This window comes from Chiloscyllium punctatum, chromosome 26, assembly GCF_047496795.1.
Source record: "Chiloscyllium punctatum isolate Juve2018m chromosome 26, sChiPun1.3, whole genome shotgun sequence".
NCBI lineage: Eukaryota > Metazoa > Chordata > Chondrichthyes > Orectolobiformes > Hemiscylliidae > Chiloscyllium > Chiloscyllium punctatum.
The window spans coordinates 2,173,304-2,191,180 of record NC_092764.1 but is presented as its reverse complement, the minus strand read 5'-3'; the positions used below and the strand labels follow the sequence as shown (position 1 = coordinate 2,191,180).

Below are 17,877 nucleotides of genomic sequence, written 5' to 3'. Positions count from 1 at the left end.
AGGCGAATGCTAGGAGTTTGAGAGTCCATTCAGGATTCTAACAACAGTAGGGCAATAATTGTCACAAAACCAGTTGGTGCGTGTGTTCAGGTTTCTGTACCTTCTCCCGGATGGTAGAGGTTGTAGAAAAACATAGCTAGGGTGGGATGGATCTTTGAGAATGCTGAAGGCTTTTCCTTGATAGCGGGCCTGGTAGATGGATTCTATCGATGGGAGGTTGGCCTTTGTGATTGTCCGGGCCGAGTTCACCACTCTCATAACTGTCTCCAATCTTGAATGGTATAGTTGCCATACCAGGTAGTGATATATCCAGACAAAATGCTTTCAATGGCGCACCTATAAACGTTGGCAAGGGTACTCGCCATCATGCCAAATTTTCTCAGCTGCCTGAGGAAGAAGAGACGTAGTTGTGCCTTTGTAACCAGTGCATCCACATGAAAAGTCTAAGAAAGCTTGTTGTGGATGACCACTCCCAGGAGTTTGACACTCTCCACTCGTTCCACCTCTGTGCTGTTAATGTGCAGGGGGGGCATGAGTAACATCCTGCCGAAAGTCAATACTGAATTCCATGGTTTTGCTGACATTGAGAACTAGGCTGTTCTCAGTGCACCATTTTTCCAGGTCTTCCACCTCCTGTCTGGTAGTCATCGTTGCCATCTGAGATTCAACTGACTATGGTAGGCTTGGATTATTTCTCTAGAGCAGAGAGACTGACGGTGGACGTGATTGAGGTGTATAAGGTTATGAGGGACACGGACAGGATGAATAGAGAGCAGCTGTTCCCCATGGTTGAGGGGTCAATCATGAAAGTGTATAGTTTTCAGGAAAGGGGCAGGAAATTCAGACATCATGTGACAAAAAAGCCTTTTCACCAGCAGCTGGTGAGAATCCAGAATGCATAGCCTAGGAAGGTAGTGGAGTTCAGAAACCTTACAAGCTTTAAAAAAATGTTTGGACGAGCACATCAAATATCATAACATTCGAGGACATGGAACAAGTACAGGAAATTGGGATTAGTCCATCTTTAGTGGTAGTTACATCAGTGCAGACTCAAAGGGTCTGATCTAAGCTGAATGAATTGATAAATCTGTAAATTGCATTAAAGAAATTCACCAATGCTCTTTACATAGCACCTTCCAAACCCATGATCACTTCCATCTACCGGGACAAGAGCAGCAGATACATGGGAATACCACCACCTTCAAGTTCCCTTCCAAACCACTCACCATCCTGAATTGGAAATATGTTGCTGATCCTTCACTGTTGCTGGCTCAAAATCCTAGAATTCCCTTCCTAAGGACATTGTGGGTCTACCTACATTGACTGCACAGGTTCAAAAAGGCAGCTCACTCCAACTTCTCAAGGGCAACTTGGGACAGGAAATAAATGCTAGCTGGCCAGTAATACCCAAGTACCCTTTAAAATACACCCTTTGATCTGAGTGGCCTGCTGGAAGTTATTCAGAAGGCTGTTTAGAGTCAAAGATATTGCTCTGGATTTGGAGTCACATGTAGGTCAAACTGTAAAAATGGCAGATTTACTTCCCTACAGGACATTAATGGATCAGATGGAGTTTTAAGACAATGATCTTTGGGTAGATCTTAATTCCAGACCTTTTTAAATTGAATTAAAATTTGAACATCTGCCAGGGGTAGGATTTCAGCGCATCACCCAGGTCAAGATTACTAGACCAATGACATCGCCACTACGCCATTTCCTTACAGGAGTACAGAGAGAGAGAGAGAGAGAGAGAGAAATGTTGAAGTAGAATGTTTAAAAAACCATTAAAAGTGAATTGGAGCATTCACAGAAATTGTGTGTGCATGTGGAGTAGGAGAGAATAGAACTAGAAGATAACACAATAACAGAGAGGCAGCAGTAGAGAAACCAACTGCTGGGATAAAGAGAGAGAAGAAGCGCAATAGAAAGAGAGTATGAAGGACTAAATTGAGTGATAGAGCAAAAGTGTAGGGCTAAAGAATCTGGGAGTTGGCATGGTGAGATTGAGAGCTGTAATGAAAAGATTTGAGGGCAGGAATAGAATCATAAAAGATCTGCAACACAGAAATGGCCCTTTGATCTATTACATTTTCGTTGATCAAAAACAACCAAAGAAGTTTTAAATCTCATTTTTGAGCAGTTAGTCCATAGCCTTGACTGCCTTGGCATCATGAGCGCACATTTAAATACTTCTTATATGTTACGAGAGTTTCTACCTCTACCATCCTTACAGGCAGTGGGTTCCATATTCTCACCATCTTTAAGGTGAAAAAGGTTTTCTTCGTATCTCTAAATCTCCTGCCCCTTCCCTTAAATCTGTGCCCCTAGTTATTGATCCCTCTATCAAGGAGAAAAGTTTCTTCCTTTACCCCATCAATATCCCTCATAATTTTGTACATCTCAATTATGTCCCTTCTCAATTTCTTCTGCTCTGAGAAAAACAATGAGTCTATTCAATCTCTTTAATAACTGTTACTCTATTTCTGCAAGCTCTTTCTTCCTATTCTTTAGTCCCTCTATTTCTGCATTTTTTGCTCTCTCTATTTCTACATGCCATTCCATCTTCTTGATCCTTCACCAATAGAAACAGTTTCTCTTTCTGCACACACCAGGTTCCTCAAGAATCTGAACACCTCTATCAAATCTCCTCTCAAGCTTCTCAATTCTATCATTCTTCAATCATTCTATGTAACTGAAGTTCTTCATTCTTGAAACAATTCTCATGAATCTTTTCTGTACCTTCTCTCACAACTTTCCTCGTGGACTAAGTGGAGTCTCCTGAACCAGATGCGATAATCTAGTTGAAGCCAGTGTTTTAAAGAGGTTTAACATAACCTCCTTGCTTTTATATTCTATGCCTATAATGATAAGGCTAAGGATGCTATCTTTTGCATTACTTTGAACCAATTCTCCATGCTTTTCCTGCTAAAATGAATAATTTCACACCTCTATACATTAGAGCATAGAACATTACAGCGCAGTACAGGTCCTTTGGCCCTCAATGATGCAGCAACCTGTGAAACCAATCTGAAGCCCATCTAACCTACACTATTCTATTCTCATCCAGTGACTATTTAAATGCCCTCAAAGTTGGTGGGAAGGTTTTTCACATGATGAAACAAAGGAATCGGTTAAAGTATGTCTGCGTTAACGCAAGGAGTTTCAGAAATAAGAGTGATGAACTTAGAGTATGGATCAATACTTGGGACTATGATATTGTGACCATAGCAGAGACGTGGGTTTCACAGGGAAAGGAATGGTTGCTAGATGTTCCAGGGTTTAGAACATTTAAAAAGGACGTTGGAAAAAAGAGGAGGTGTAGCATTGCTAATCGGAGAGTGCATCACATCTACAGAAACGAAGGTTGTGGAGGAAGGTTTGTCTACTGAGTCAGTATGGGTCCAAGTTAAGAACAGCAAGGGAGCAGCCACCACACTGGGAGTTTTCTACAGACCACCTAATAGCAGTAGGGAGATTGAAGAATACATAAGCCAGCAGATTTTGGACAAATGCAGATGTAGCAGGGTTGTTGTTATGGGTGATTTCAACTTTCCAAATATTGACTGGAGCCTCCTCAGTGCAGATGGTTTGAATGGAGCCGTTTTTGTCAGGTGTGTTCAGGAGGGTTTCCTTACTCTGTATGTAGACAGGCCGATGAAGGGAGAGGCCATTTTGGATTTAGTGATCGGTAATGAGCCAGGACAGGTGTCAGATCGTGCAATAGGTGAACACTTTGGTGACAGTGACCACAACTGCCTCACATTTACCATAGCCTTGGAGAGGAAAGGAACAGTTACCAAGAGAAGATATTTAATTGGGGAAAAGGAAATTATGATGCTACCAGACAAAACTTGGGAAGTACAGATTGGGAGCAATTGTTCCACAGAAAGGACACAACAGACATATGGTAACTATTTAAGGAGCAGTTGTTGCGAGTGATGCATAAATTTGTTCCTCTGAGACAGGCAAGAAGGGGTGAGATTAAGGAACCTTGGATGACAAGAACAGAGGAGCTTCTCATCAAAAGGAAGAAGGCAGTTTACGTAAGGTGGAGGAAGCAAGGATCTAGCACAGTTTTAGGGGCTTACAGGCTTGCTAGAAAGGAGCTCAGAAATGGACTGAGGAGAGGCAGGAGGGCGCATGAAAAAGACTTGGCAAGGAGGATTAGGGAGAACCTAAAGGCATTTTACTCAGACATGAGGAATAAGAGAATGATCAAGGAGAAGGTAGGGCCGGTCAGGGATAGCGTGGGGAACCTGGGCATGGAGTCAGAGCAGATAGGGGAAGCCCTAAATGAGTTTTTGCCTCGGTTTTCACTAAGGAAAGGGACCTTGTTGTGATTGAGAACTTTGAGGAGCTGGGATACAGTCTTGAACAGATCCAGATTGATGAAGTTGATGTGCAGGAAATTTTGGCAAACATTAAGATTGATAAGTCCCCAGGGCCAGACCAGATTTATCCTAGGTTGCTTCAGGAAACAAGAAATGAGGTTGCTAAGCCGCTGGCTAGGATATTTGCCTCCTCAATCTCCACGGGAGTCGTCCTGGAGGATTGGAGGGAGGTGAATGTTGTTCCTTTTTTCAAGAAGGGGAATAGGGAAATCCCTGGCAATTACAGACCAGTCAGTCTTACGTCTGTGGTCAGCAAAGTTTTGGAAATAATTCTGAGGGATAGGCTTTATGAGTATTTGGAAAAGCATAGAGTGATTAAAGGCAGCCAGCATGGCTTTGTGAGGGGCAGGTCATGCCTCACAAATCTTATTGAGTTCTTTGAAGAGGCAACGAGACAGGTTGACGAAGGTCGAGCAGTGGATATGTATATGGATTTCAGTAAGGCATTTGATAAGGTTCCCATCGTAAGCTCATTCATAAAGTCAGGCGGTATGGGATACAGGGAGATTTGGCTGTCTGGATTCAGAATTGGTTGGCTGACAGAAGGCAGAGAGTGGTTGTAGATGGAAAGTATTCTGTCTTGAGGTGAGTGGTGTCCCGCAGGGCTCTGTTCTTGGGCCTCTGCTCTTTGTAGTTTTTATAAATGACTTGGATGAGGAGGTTGAGGGGTGGATTAGGTTGGAGGTGCCGTTGATAGTATCGAGGGCTATTGCACGCTACAGTGCGACATCAACAGGATGCAGAGCTGGGCTGAGAAATGGCAAATGGAGTTCAACCTGGATAAATGTGAAGTGATGCATTTTTGAAGGTCCAACCTGAATGCTACATATAGGATTAAAGACAGGATTCTTGTGGAGGAACAAAGGGATCTTGGTGTTCAAGTGCATAGATCCCTCAAAGTTGCCACCCAAATGGATAGGGTTGTTACAAAAGCATATGGTGTTTTGGCTTTCATGAACAGGGGGATAGAGTTTAAGAGCAGCGAGAGTTTGCCGCAGCTCTACAAGACTCTGGTGAGACCACACTTGGAATATTGTGTTCAGTTCTGGTCTCCCTATTATAGGAAAGATACAGAGACTTTAGGGAAGGTGCAAAGAAAGTTTACCTGGATGCTCCCTAGACTGGAGAGCTTGCCTTACAAAGAGAGGCTGCCTAAGCTCGGACTTTTCTCTCTGGAGAGTTGGAGGAAGAGAGGTGACTTGATTGAGGTATCCAAGGTAATGAGAGGAATAGATAGAGTCAATAGCCAGAGACTTTCCCCCAGGGCAAGATTGATTGGTACGAGGGGTCATAGTTTTAAGATATTAGGAGGAGGGAATAGAGGAGACATTGGAGGTAGGTTCTTTACGCAGAGAGTTGTGAATACATGGAATGCGTTGCCAGTGATGGTGGTGGAAGCAGAGTCATTAGGGACATTTAATCGACTGCTGGACATGTACATGGACAGCAGTGAATTGAGGGGAGCATAGGTGAGGTTGTTTTATTTTAGATTAGGAATAATCCTCGACACATATATTGTGGGCCAAAGAGCCTGTTCTGTGCTGTACTTTTCTATGTTCTATGTTCTACTACTAATGCAGGGAGTGTGTTCCATGCCCCTACTACTCTCTGATTAAAGAAACTACCTCTGACATCTGTCCTATAGCTATCACCCCTCAATTTAAAGCTATGTCCTCTCATGCTAGTCATCACCATCAAGGGAATAAAGCTCTCCCTGTCCACCCTATCTAACCCTCTGATTATCTTATATGTCTCTATTAAGTCACCTCTCAACCTTCTTCTCTCTAACAAAAACAGCCTCAAATCCCTCAGCCTTTCCTCGTAAGACCGTCCCTCCATACCAGGCAACATCCTGGTAAATCTCCTCAGAACCCTTTCCAAAGCTTCCACATCCCTCCTATAATGCGGTGACCAGAACTGTATATAATACTCTAACTCTGGCCGCACCAGAGTTTTGTACATCTGCAGCATGATCTAACGGTTCCAAAACTCAGTCCCTCGACCAGTAAAAGCTAATACCCCATATGCCTTCTTAACAACCCTATCAACTTGGATGGTAACTTTCAGGGAACTTTGTAACTGGACACCATGATCTCTCTGCTCATCTACACGACCAAGAATCTTACCATTAGCGTAGTGCTCTGCATTCCTGTTACTCTTTCCAAAGTGAATCGCCTCACACTTTTCCACATTAAACTCCATTTGCTACCTCTCAGCCCAGCTCTACAGCTTATCTATGTCTCTTTGTAACCTACAACATCTTTCGTCACTATCCACAACTCTACCAACCTTAGCGTCGTTCTGCTAATTTACTAACCCATCCTTCTATGCCCTCATCCAGGTCATTTATATAAATGACAAACAACAGGGTAGACCTAAAACAGATCCCCGTGGTACCCCACTAATAACTGAACTCCAGGATGAACACTTCCGCTCAACCACCACCCTCCGTCTCCTTTCAGCTAGCCAATTTCTGGTCCAAACCACTAAATCACCCTCAATCCCATGCCTCCATATTTTTGGCAATAGCCTACTGTGGTGAACCTTATCAAACACCTTACAGAAATCCATGTACACCACATCAACTGCTCTACCCTCATCCACCTGTTTGATCACCTTCTTAAATAACTCCATAAGGTTTGTGAGGCACAATCTACCCTTCACAAAACCGTGTTGACTATCCCTAATCAACTTATTCCTTTCTAGATGATTACAAATCCTATCTCTTATAACCCTTTCCACAACCAAAGTAAGGCTCACAGGTCTATAATTTCCAGAATTGTCTCTACTCCCCTTCTTGAACAAGGGAACAACATTTGCTATCCTTCAGTCTTCTGACACTATTCCTGTAGACAATGACGAAATAAAGATCAAAGCCAAAGGCTCTGCAATCTCCTCCCTGGCTTCCCAGAGAATCCTAGGATAAATCCCATCCACCCAAGGGGAATTATCTATTTTCACACTTTCCACTTTACACCTCCTCCTTATGTACCTCAATCCCATCTCTCTAGTAGCCTGTATCTCAGTATTGTTCTCGACCACATTGTCTTTTTCTAGTGTGAATACCAATGAAAAGTATTCTTTTAGCACTTCCCCTATCTCCTCTGACTCCACGCACAACTTTCCACTACCATGCATTAAATTTCATCTGCTGCCCATTCCACCAACCAGTATAAAGAGGAACTTTGATTATCCGAATGATACAGTAGGTAGTATTTTGTTTAGATAACCAAATGATTGGATAATCGAATGACGGATAACACAATTTAGCCAAGCATCGGGACCTTGCAATCTTGTTTGGATAATCCAAAATTTGGATAATCCACGTTTGAATAATCGAGGTTCCTCTGTATGTCCTTTTAAAGTTCTACATTATCACCCTCAAAGTTCACAATGCTTCTGAGTTTTGTACCATCTGCAAATTTTGAAACTATGGTTTGTACACCAAGATTTACCGGTGTCTTGAGGTGGATGGAGGTGGCTAGGGGCCAAAAGGGAGGCGATAGCCAAGGTTGGGGTTGGTGATGAGTGTGAATACTATTAGCCTTCGGAGAAATAGCTTTTTAGGACAGATGTGAAAGGATTAAGGCTGGGAACAGTCTGTTTCCATTTCTTTGTATGGGATGGAGATAGAAAATCAATTTGGAGAAGCAGGGAAAGTATTTTTAAGCAGATATTTTACAGTCGCATCTATTTTAAAGATCCTTTAGAGGCATTTAAAATGATGGAAGATTTTAATAGACTAGACTTGTGACCAAGAGCATAATGAGAAATTATCAATAAAAGATAACCATCAAGGAATCAAATAGGGAATTGCGGAAAAACTTTTTTATCCAGACTTTTCTGAGAATGTGCAAGTTCACATCACATGGTGAGGTTGAAATGAATAGTGTTGATGCATTAAGGATGGGCGGATATTTGAGTGGAGCAGGCCTAATTAGATCAAATGGTGTGATTCAGCGCTATAAACTTTATTTGCATCTATGACCCTGAGTACTCCACACTAAGGCTGGATATTCCCTGGCTAGCTTTGTCTTTGCTAATTGTTTTTTCTGTTACAGACATGTCCTGTGAGAGACTGTGTACCACCCTCCGAATCATAGCAAGCACCTTGTTTGCTTTGTCAGTGTTGGGGGCCATTACCTGCACCTATGTGAAGGGATATCAGTTTGGCTACACCGAGAATTACCACCTGTCTTTCGGGCTGTATGGAGCCATCCTCGCTCTACATCTTTTCATTCAGAGTCTCTTTGCCTTCTTGGAGCATAGGAGGATGAGGAAGGAGAATCGACCCCTCAAGTTTACCAAGTCAGTTGCTCTTTGTATTGCCGCTTACCAGGAGGACCCAGATTATCTCAAAAAATGTCTGACATCAGTGAAGCGGATTGCATATCCCAATCTCAAGGTGGTGATGGTCATTGATGGCAACAGCGAGGAGGACATTTACATGATGGAGATATTCAATGAGCTCATGGGTTTGGAGAACACTGGCTCCTATGTCTGGAAGAGTAATTACCACGAGAAGGGAACTGGAGAGACTTACATTACCTTCAGTGAGGGCAAGAGGAGGGTGGAGGAAATCGTTACTCAGTCTAAATTCTCTTGCATCATGCAGAAGTGGGGAGGGAAACGAGAGGTGATGTACACAGCATTCGCCGCACTTGGGGATTCCGTGGATTATATACAGGTGGGGTTGACATACTGACAGCAGGCTTGAAGTTATGCTCTTCCCTTAAATATAGTTGAGGCAAATTTCTTTGGGAATTGATGGAATTTCTCTTGCAATGTTATGTGTTGCTGTTGTTAACTTCCAACAATTTCTGGTTTTCCTTCCTCAAATGTCTTAAACAGTGGAATGACAGGTGAAATTTAAAATCTAAAGCAGTTCCCAAAGCAGGAGGATTTTGGGAGGTCACAATTAGAGCATCTGCAATGTTCCTGAACACTACCTTTAACATTCTGGAATGGATACCATCTCATTGCAGCATTTTGTCAAAACTGGTACCATTAATTTCTTAATTACTGTTTATTTTCTCAATTTATTAATCACAGTCTTTTGGAAGCTCTTGTGGCATAGAGGTAGTCTTCCTAACTTTAAGCTAGGAAATCAAATCCCACCTGCTTCAAAGGTATGTCATAACAAATCGATTAAATCATCTATTATTTTTAGTTTAAAATGCACTCAATGACAGAATATCTACAACTCTTTTTTTACTTCACTCATGGGATGTGGACATGTTGTCTGGGCCAGTATTTATTGCCCATCCCTAGTTGCCTTAGGGAAGGTGGTGGTGATTAGTCTTCTTGAACCACTGCAGTCCATTTGGTGTAGGTACATCCAAAATATCATTAGGGAGAGAGTTCCAGGTTCAGAATCTGGGATACAGAATGTTAAAGATTCCTCTAAATGATGAAATTTCTCCTCATGACAGATCTAAATTGATAACCCCTTACCCTGAGACTGATGGTATTGTTACCAAGCCCTTGGAAGCAGTTTTGGAATGCTTAGAGTAGTCTGTGAAAATTAGAAAAAAGTGACATTGGACGGGAATACTGAATTGTTCTCACTTCTTCCCACTTTTCTTGGGGGTGGTATGCATACATGCCCAGCAACTTTCCTAGCATTGAAAAGCGAATTGACCTTGTTACTGAGCAATTTTAAAAAGCCTTGTCAGGACAATAGTGTTCCACTAGTGCTATATGGGGCTTCCCTATTGTATCTACAGCTCATCAAATCACAAGTGGCAGATGCACAGGAAGATGTCAGAACAGCATGAAAATAACACACAACCTGGATGGTTCCATGATCCTCATAGAGACCAATAACTTTTTTAAAAAGTAATTTCTCAAACAACATTACAACGACATGTCTAATGTTAGTCCCTGCTCTCAAGCAGACTCACCACCCCTTGTCTTGCTTGAGTCCAACTTCCGGTGTCCCAAGAACATTGGTCTGGAAGACTCAAGCTGAGTGAATCAAACATCCACCACTGAGATTTGCTTCAGGCAACTCCTTCCTTAAATCTCCAAACATCCCTTCTATTCTGTTCCCTTTTGAACAAAAACAATTCTTACAAATACTGTTTTGGACCCTACACAACAGGAGTTGCTTTCTCTCTCTGTGCCTCATAAAGCAGGTGCCCCTTTTCTTTAAAGTGCTGAAACAAAATGAGAATATTGTTACATGATACTTCAATTCTGTTTGAGTTTCTTTCCTATAGTAGCCAGGTCACACAGTTGTGTCTGTGTGCTGGGATGCTTTCAGAATTCTTTGGCTGATCTAAGATTAAAGGAGACAGTTTAAACAATAGACATTTTGTAATGTCAAGAGTTCATAATTTAAATAGAGAAACAGCAACTTGAGATCATCCTATCAGAGGCTCTCAGTTTCAAGAGAAACTCCTGGAAACTGATGACACAGACAGTTCTCATTCATCCTTCTTGCACACTCATCTCACCCTGCCCTCTTTTCTGTCATACACTTGACTGTAACTGCGGAAGGTTACCAATGTGTCAATCACATGCCAACTCACCTTCCTGCCTCAACCCATTCTGCAGCAAGTGATTCACCTGCTGACTCCCCAAAAACTATCTACCAAAGTCAAGGCACAAATTAGTTTGATTTACTTCCCACTTTTCTAGGTGAGTGAGGCACAAGAACCTTCAATGAGTTCATTGATATAAGCAATTCGGATGAGAATTTAGGAGACATGGTTAGTAAGTTTACAGATGACATCAAAGTTGGTGGTATAGCTAACAGGGAAATCTTGATCAATTGGGTTAATGGACTGAGGAGTAGCAGATGGAGTTTAATTTGGATAAATGTGAGGTATTGCGTTTTGGTAAAGCAAGCAAGGGCAGGACATATACAATTAATAGTAGAGCCTTGGGTAATGTTGTAGAACAGAGAGACCTAAAGTTCAAGTAAATAATTCTTTGAAATTTGCGTCTCATATAAACAGAGTTGCTAAGAAAACATTCAGCACGCTTGCCTTCATTACTCAGACTTTTGATTATAGACAGTTATAGGGGTTGGGATGTCATGTTGAGGTTGTACAGGATGTTGGCGAGGCCTCTTCTGAAGTACTCTGTATTGTTCTGGTCATCCTGCTATAGGAAGGGTATTATTAAATTGGAGAGGGTTAAGAGAAGGTTTACAAGGATGTTGCCAGGAATGCATAGTTTAAGTTATAAAGATAGACTGGGACTTTTTTCACTGGAGTGTAGGAGATTGAGGGGTGACCTTATAGAGACTTTATAAAATCATGAGGGACATAGATAAGATGAATAGCAAAGGGTGTATTCCATAGGATGGGGGAGTCCAAAATTAGGAGGCATATTTTTACAGTAAGAGGTGAAACATTTAAAAAGGCAATTTTTATACACAGAGAGTGGTTCATGTGCGGAATGAACTTCTGGAGGAAGTCGGGGGTGTGGGTACAGTTACAAAGTTTAAAAAACATTTAGATAATGACACGATTAAGAAATGTTTGGAGGGATATGGGCTAAGCACAGGCAGGTGGGACTAGTTTAGTCTAGAATGATAGTCAGCATGGACAGGTTGGACTGAAGGGTCTATTTCCATGCTGTATGACTCTCTATTTAAAAAGAGAGACAGAGAGAAAACAGGAATTGTAGATCGATCACCCTCTTGTCGTGAGTTGGTAAAATACTACAGATGATTTGAAAATAAAAATTAAGTAGTAGCTGACCATTTAGAAAACAGTTGCAGGATTAGAGAGAGTCAGCATGGATTTACGAAAGGGAAATCGGACTTAAAAAGACCTGCACCAATGTATGACCCCTTTCAAACTAAAATCCCCTTGCTTCTGCATGATCTGTATCCCTCTATTCACTGCCGACACATGTATCAATCAAGATGCCTCTTAAGCATTGCTTCCAACACCTCCTCTGGCAGTGCAGTCCAGGACTTACACCCTCTGTGTAAAAGGGTTACCTGACACATCTCCTGTACATTCTCTCATTTTTACTTTTAACTTATGCCCTCTAGTAACTGATATTTCTACCCTGAGAAAAAGACTCTGACTATCCATTCTGTCCATGCCTGTCATAGTTTTGTATCTCAATCAGGTTGCCCCGCAGCCTCCAAGGTTCAAACGAAAACGAATCAAGTTTCTCCAATCTCTCCTTATAGCTCCTACCGTCCAAACCAAGCCACATTTTGGCAAACCTTTTCTGTACCCTTTCCAAAGCCTTTACATTGTTCTGGTAGTGTGACATCTGGAACTGTACACAATATTCTAAATGTGACCTAACTAAAGTTCTATAGAGCTATAACATAGAACATAAAATACTACAGCACAGTTTTATTTTGGCCCTTGGTGTTGTGCCAACCTTTTGTCCTACTGTAAGCCTGCAGGGGGATAAGAACCTGTGTTGTAGTTCCAGTACACTGGAGGATGAGTGTAGGGAGGATATGGACAGGATTTCACAGTCACAGGAGTGCGCTGGCAGACAGCAAGCTGGTTTGAAGTGTGTCTACTTCAATACCAGGATTATCCAGAATAAGATAGGTGAACTTGCAGCATGGATAGGTACCTGGGACGTCAATATTGTGACCATTTCGGAGACATGGATAGAGCAGGGTCAGGAATAGATGTTGCAGGTTCCAGGGTTTAGATCTTTCATTAAGATCAAGGAAGGCGGTAAAAGAGGGGGAAGTGTTGCTTTGTTAGTCGAGGACAGTATAACGGTGACTGAAAGAACTTTTGATGAGGACTCGTCTACTGAGGTGGTATCGGTTGAGGTTAGAAACAGAAGAGAGGTCACACTGCTGGGAGTTTTTTATAGGCATCTGCAAAGTCCCAGGGATGTGGAGGAGAGCATTGGCAAAATGATTCTGGTCAGGAGTGAAAAGAACAGGGTGGTCATTATGGGGTCTTTAACTTCCCCAAAATTGACTGGAAATGCTATAACTCTAGGACATCGGATGGACTAGTTTTTGTCCAATGTGTACACGAGGGTTTCATAACATTTTGTCAAAGGGCCAACAAGAGGGGAGGCCACACTGGATTGGCACTTGGTAATGAACCAGGCCAGGTGTCTGATTTAGTGGTAGGTGAGCACTTTGGAGAGAATGACCATAATTAGGTTTCATTTAATTTAGTGATGGAAAGGGATAGGTACATGCCACAAGGCAAGAGTCATAGATGGTGGAAGGGCAATTATAATGCAATTAGGCAAGACTTGGGAGGCATAGAAAGAGGTAGCAAAATGCAGGGATAGGGACACTCCAAAATGTGGAGCTGGTTTAAGGAACAGATATTGCGTGTCTTTGATAGATATATCCCTGTAAGGGAGGGAGGAGGTGTTAAGGTAAGGGAACCGTGGTTCACTACGGAAATTGTATCTCTTGTTAAGCAGAAGAGGGAGGCTTATGTGGCATTGAGGCGAGATGGTTCAGATGAGGCGATGGAGAGTTACAGATCAGCTAGGAAGGATTTAAAGAGAGAGTTAAGAAGAGCAAAGAGAGGACACGAGCAGTCTTTAGCAAATAGAATAAAGGTGAACCCTAAAGCTTTCTATAGGTGTGTGAGGAATAAAAGGATAATTTAGGTTAGGAATAGGGCCTGTCAAAAACAGAAGTGGGAAGTTGTGTTTGGACCCTGTAGAGATCAGAGAGGTGCTAAATGAATATTTCTTATCTGCTTTCACTCAGGAAAAGGAGAATATTGTCAAGGAGAGGGATGAGATACGAGATATTAGACTATAAAGGATTGAGGTTAATAAGGAGAAGCTGTTATCAATTCTAGAAGGAATGAAAGTAGGCAAGGCCCCTGGTCTGGATGGGATTTATCTGAGAATACTCTGGGAAGCTAGGGAGGAGGTGTTGGAACCTTTTGCTTTGATCTTTGAGTCATCATTGCCTACAGGTTTAGTACCAAAGGACTGGAGGATTGCAGATATTGTGCCCTTGTTCAAGAAGGGCAGTAGAGATGACCTAGGTAGTTACAGACTAGTGAGTCTTACATCTTTTGTAGGAAATGTTTTGGAAAGGATTATAAGAGATAGGATTTATAATCATCTAGCAAGCAACAACTTGATTACAGATAGTCAACACGGTTTTGTCAAGGGCACTTCATGTCTCACAAATCTCATTGAGGTTTTTGAGAAGGTGACCAAGCAAGTGGATGAGGATAGGGCAGTTGACGTGGTGCATGTGGACTTCAGTAAAACCTTTGATAAGGTTCCACATGGAACGCTGTTGGAGAAAATGCAGAGGCATAGGATTGAGCGTGATTTAGCAGTTTGGATTAGAAACTGTAAGAAGGCAACGAGTGGTGGTTGATGGAAAATATTCAGCCTGGAGTCTGGTTACTAGTGGTGTGCCACTAGTATCTGTTTTGGGACCGCTGCTGTTTGTCATTTTTATAAATGACTTGGACGCAGACATAAGTGGATGGGTTAGTAAGTTTGCAGATGAAACTAAAGCCAGTGGAATAATGGACAGTGTGGAATAATTTTGCAGGTTGCAGGTGAACTTGAATAAACAGCAGAATTGGGCTGAGAGGTGGCAAATGGACTTCAATGCAGATAAATGTGAGGTGAGTCACTTTGGGAAGAATAACAGGAAGGCGGAATACTGGATCAATGGAAAGATTCTTGGTAGTGAGGATGTGCTGAGGGATCTTGGAGTCCATGTACATAGATCCCTGAAAGTTGCCACCAGGTTGATAGTGTTGTTAAGAAGGCATATGGTGTGTTAGGTTTCATTGATAGAGGGATTGAGTTCCAGAGCCGCAATATCATGCTGCAACTATACAAAATGCTAGTGCAGCCTCGCTTGGAATATTGTGTGCAGTTCTAGTCGTGCCATTACAGGAAGGATCTGGAAGCATTGGAAAAGGTGCAGAGGAGATTTACCAGGATGTTGCCTGATCTGGAGGGAAGGTCTTTTGAGGAAAGGCTGAGAGACCTGGGTCTGTTCTCGTTGGAGAGAAAGTGGCTCAGAGGGGATTTGATAGTGACATACAAGATGATCAGAGGATAGGGTATTCAGTGAGTCATTTTCCTTGGATGATGATGTCAGCTTGTACAAGGGGGCATAGCTACAAATTGAGGGGTGATAGATTTAAGACAGATTTCAGAAGCAGCTTCTTCACCCGGAGAGTATTAAGGGTGTGGAATGTCCTGCCCGCCAATGTAGTTAATGTAGTTAACTCAGCTACATTAGGGAGATTGAAACAATCCTTGGATAAGCACATGGTTGATGATGGGATAGTGTAGGGGAATGGCTTAAATTAGTTCATGGGTTGGCACAACATCGAGGACTGAAGGGCCTGTTCTGCGCTGTATTGTTCTATGTTCTTATGGAAGAGTATGAGGTCATGAGAGGCATGGGTAGGTTGAATGCACTAATTCTTTTTCCCAGAGTTGGGGAATTGAGGATTAAAGGGCATCAGTTTAAGGTTAGAGGGGAAAGAATAAAAGGGAACCTGAGGGGCAACTTTTTTTCATGAGGGTGGTACGCATATGGAATGAGTTGCCAGAGGAAGTGGTTGAGGCGGGTACATAAATAACGTTTAGAAGGTATTGGACAAGTACACAGATAGGAAAGGTTTAGAAGGATATGGGCCAAGTGCGGGGAAATGAGGTTAGTGTTGATGAACATTTTGTTTGACATGGACCAGTTTGGGACAAAGGGCCTGTCTCCATGCTGTCGGACTCTATGGCAGTTAGAGACAATGAAGAATTTACAGGAGCTAGATGGTGTGACAGATGGCAGTTGTAGGAAGGGAGAAAAGCTAGATACAGTCAGGTAGATGGATTACCTCTAGGTAAGGTAGGAGAGAGGGTAGATCGTACAGGAGTCTCCTGTGGTTGTCCCCATCTCAAATAATATATGCTGTTCTGGAAAATGTAGGGTGTGATGTAGACTCAGGAGAATGTAGCACAGATAGCCAGGTTTCTGGTACCAAGACTGGCTCTAATGTAATAAGGGATGTGCCAGGTTGCAAACTATTGATTGTGATAGGGGACTCTAGTCAGAGGCTGGCAGCGAAAAATCAGAACGGTATGTTGCTTCCCTGGTTCCAGGATCAAGGATATCTCAGACAGGGCGCAGAATATTTTCAAAGGGGAGAGGAACCAACAGGAGATCATTGTATACATTGGAACTAATGACATAGGACAAGAAAAGGATGAGTTTCTGAGGACAGAATATAGGAAATTAGGTGGGAATTTAGAAAGGAGGTCCTCAAGGGTAATAATATCTGGATTACTCCTGGTGCCACGATCTCGTGAGGGTAGGAATATGAGGATGGAGTAGATGAATGCATGGCTGAGGAACTGGAACAGGGGAGACAGATTCACATTTTTGGATCATTGCAATCTCTTCTGGGGTAGAAGAGGAATTTGTTAAGTGCATACAAGACAATTTTCTGATTCAGTATGTGGATGTACCTACTAGAGAAGGTGCAAAACTTGAACACTTTCTGGGAAATAAGGCAAGGCAAGTGACTGAGGTGTCAGTGAGGGAGCACTTTGGGGCCAGCGATCATAACTCTATTAATTTTAAAATAGTAATGGAAAAGGATAGACCGGATATAAAAGTTAAAGCGATAAATTGGAGGAATGCCAATTTTGACAGTATTAGGCAAGAACTTTCAAAGTTTGATTGGTGCGGATGTTTGAAGGTAAAGGGACAGCTGGAAAATGGGAAATCTTTAAAAATGAGATAATGAGAGTCCAGAGACAATATGTTCCTGTTAGGGTGAAAGGCAAGGTTGGTAGGTGTAGGTGTATGACCAGAGAAATTGAGATTTTGTTCAAGAGACTGGAAACACATATCAAATGAATCTTTAGTAGACTATAAAGGCAGTAGAAGAGAAATCAGGAGGGCAAAAAGGGGACAGTGAGATAGCTTTGGCAAATAGTGTGAATGAGAATCCAAATGGATTTTATAAACACATTGAGGACGAAAGGGTAACTAGGGAGAGAATAGATCAGCAAAGATCAGCAAAGCCGCCTACTTGTGGAATAGCACAAGTTGGGGAAGAGATACTAAATGAATATTTTGCATCAGTGTCTACTGTGGATAAGGATATGGAAGATATAAAACATGGGGAAATAAATTGTGAAACCTTGAAAAAATGTCCATATTACAGAGAAGGTGCAGGATTGCTTAAAATGCTTAAAGGTGGATAAATATCCAGAACCTGTACCCTTGAACTCTATGGGAGCTAGAGAAGTGATTACTGGGCCCCTTGCTGAGATATTTGTATCATTGATAGCCACAGGTGAAGAGCCAGAGTCTGGAGGTTGACTAACATTGTGCCACTATTTAAGAAAGGTAGTAAGCAAAAGCCAGGGAATTATAGACTGATGAGCCTGACGTCAGTGGTGAGCAGTTTATTGGAGAGAATCCTGAGGGACAGGATTTACATGTATTTGGAAAGCAGGGTCTGATTAGGGATAGTAAAGATGATTTTGTGTGTGGGAAATCATGTCTCACAAACTTGATTGA

The 17,877-nt window shown here is 42.1% G+C and overlaps 1 protein-coding gene across 2 annotated transcripts in view; it reads left to right on the top strand.

The window, feature by feature from the left end:
* has3 (hyaluronan synthase 3) overlaps positions 1 to 17,877 on the top strand; it is a 40,006-nt gene that overhangs the window by 10,727 nt on the left and 11,402 nt on the right. For both annotated transcript variants that reach the window (XM_072595750.1, XM_072595751.1), the window contains exon 2: positions 8,453 to 9,078. In XM_072595750.1, coding sequence (XP_072451851.1) covers positions 8,453 to 9,078 — 626 coding nt within the window. The remainder of the gene's footprint in view (positions 1 to 8,452; positions 9,079 to 17,877) is intronic.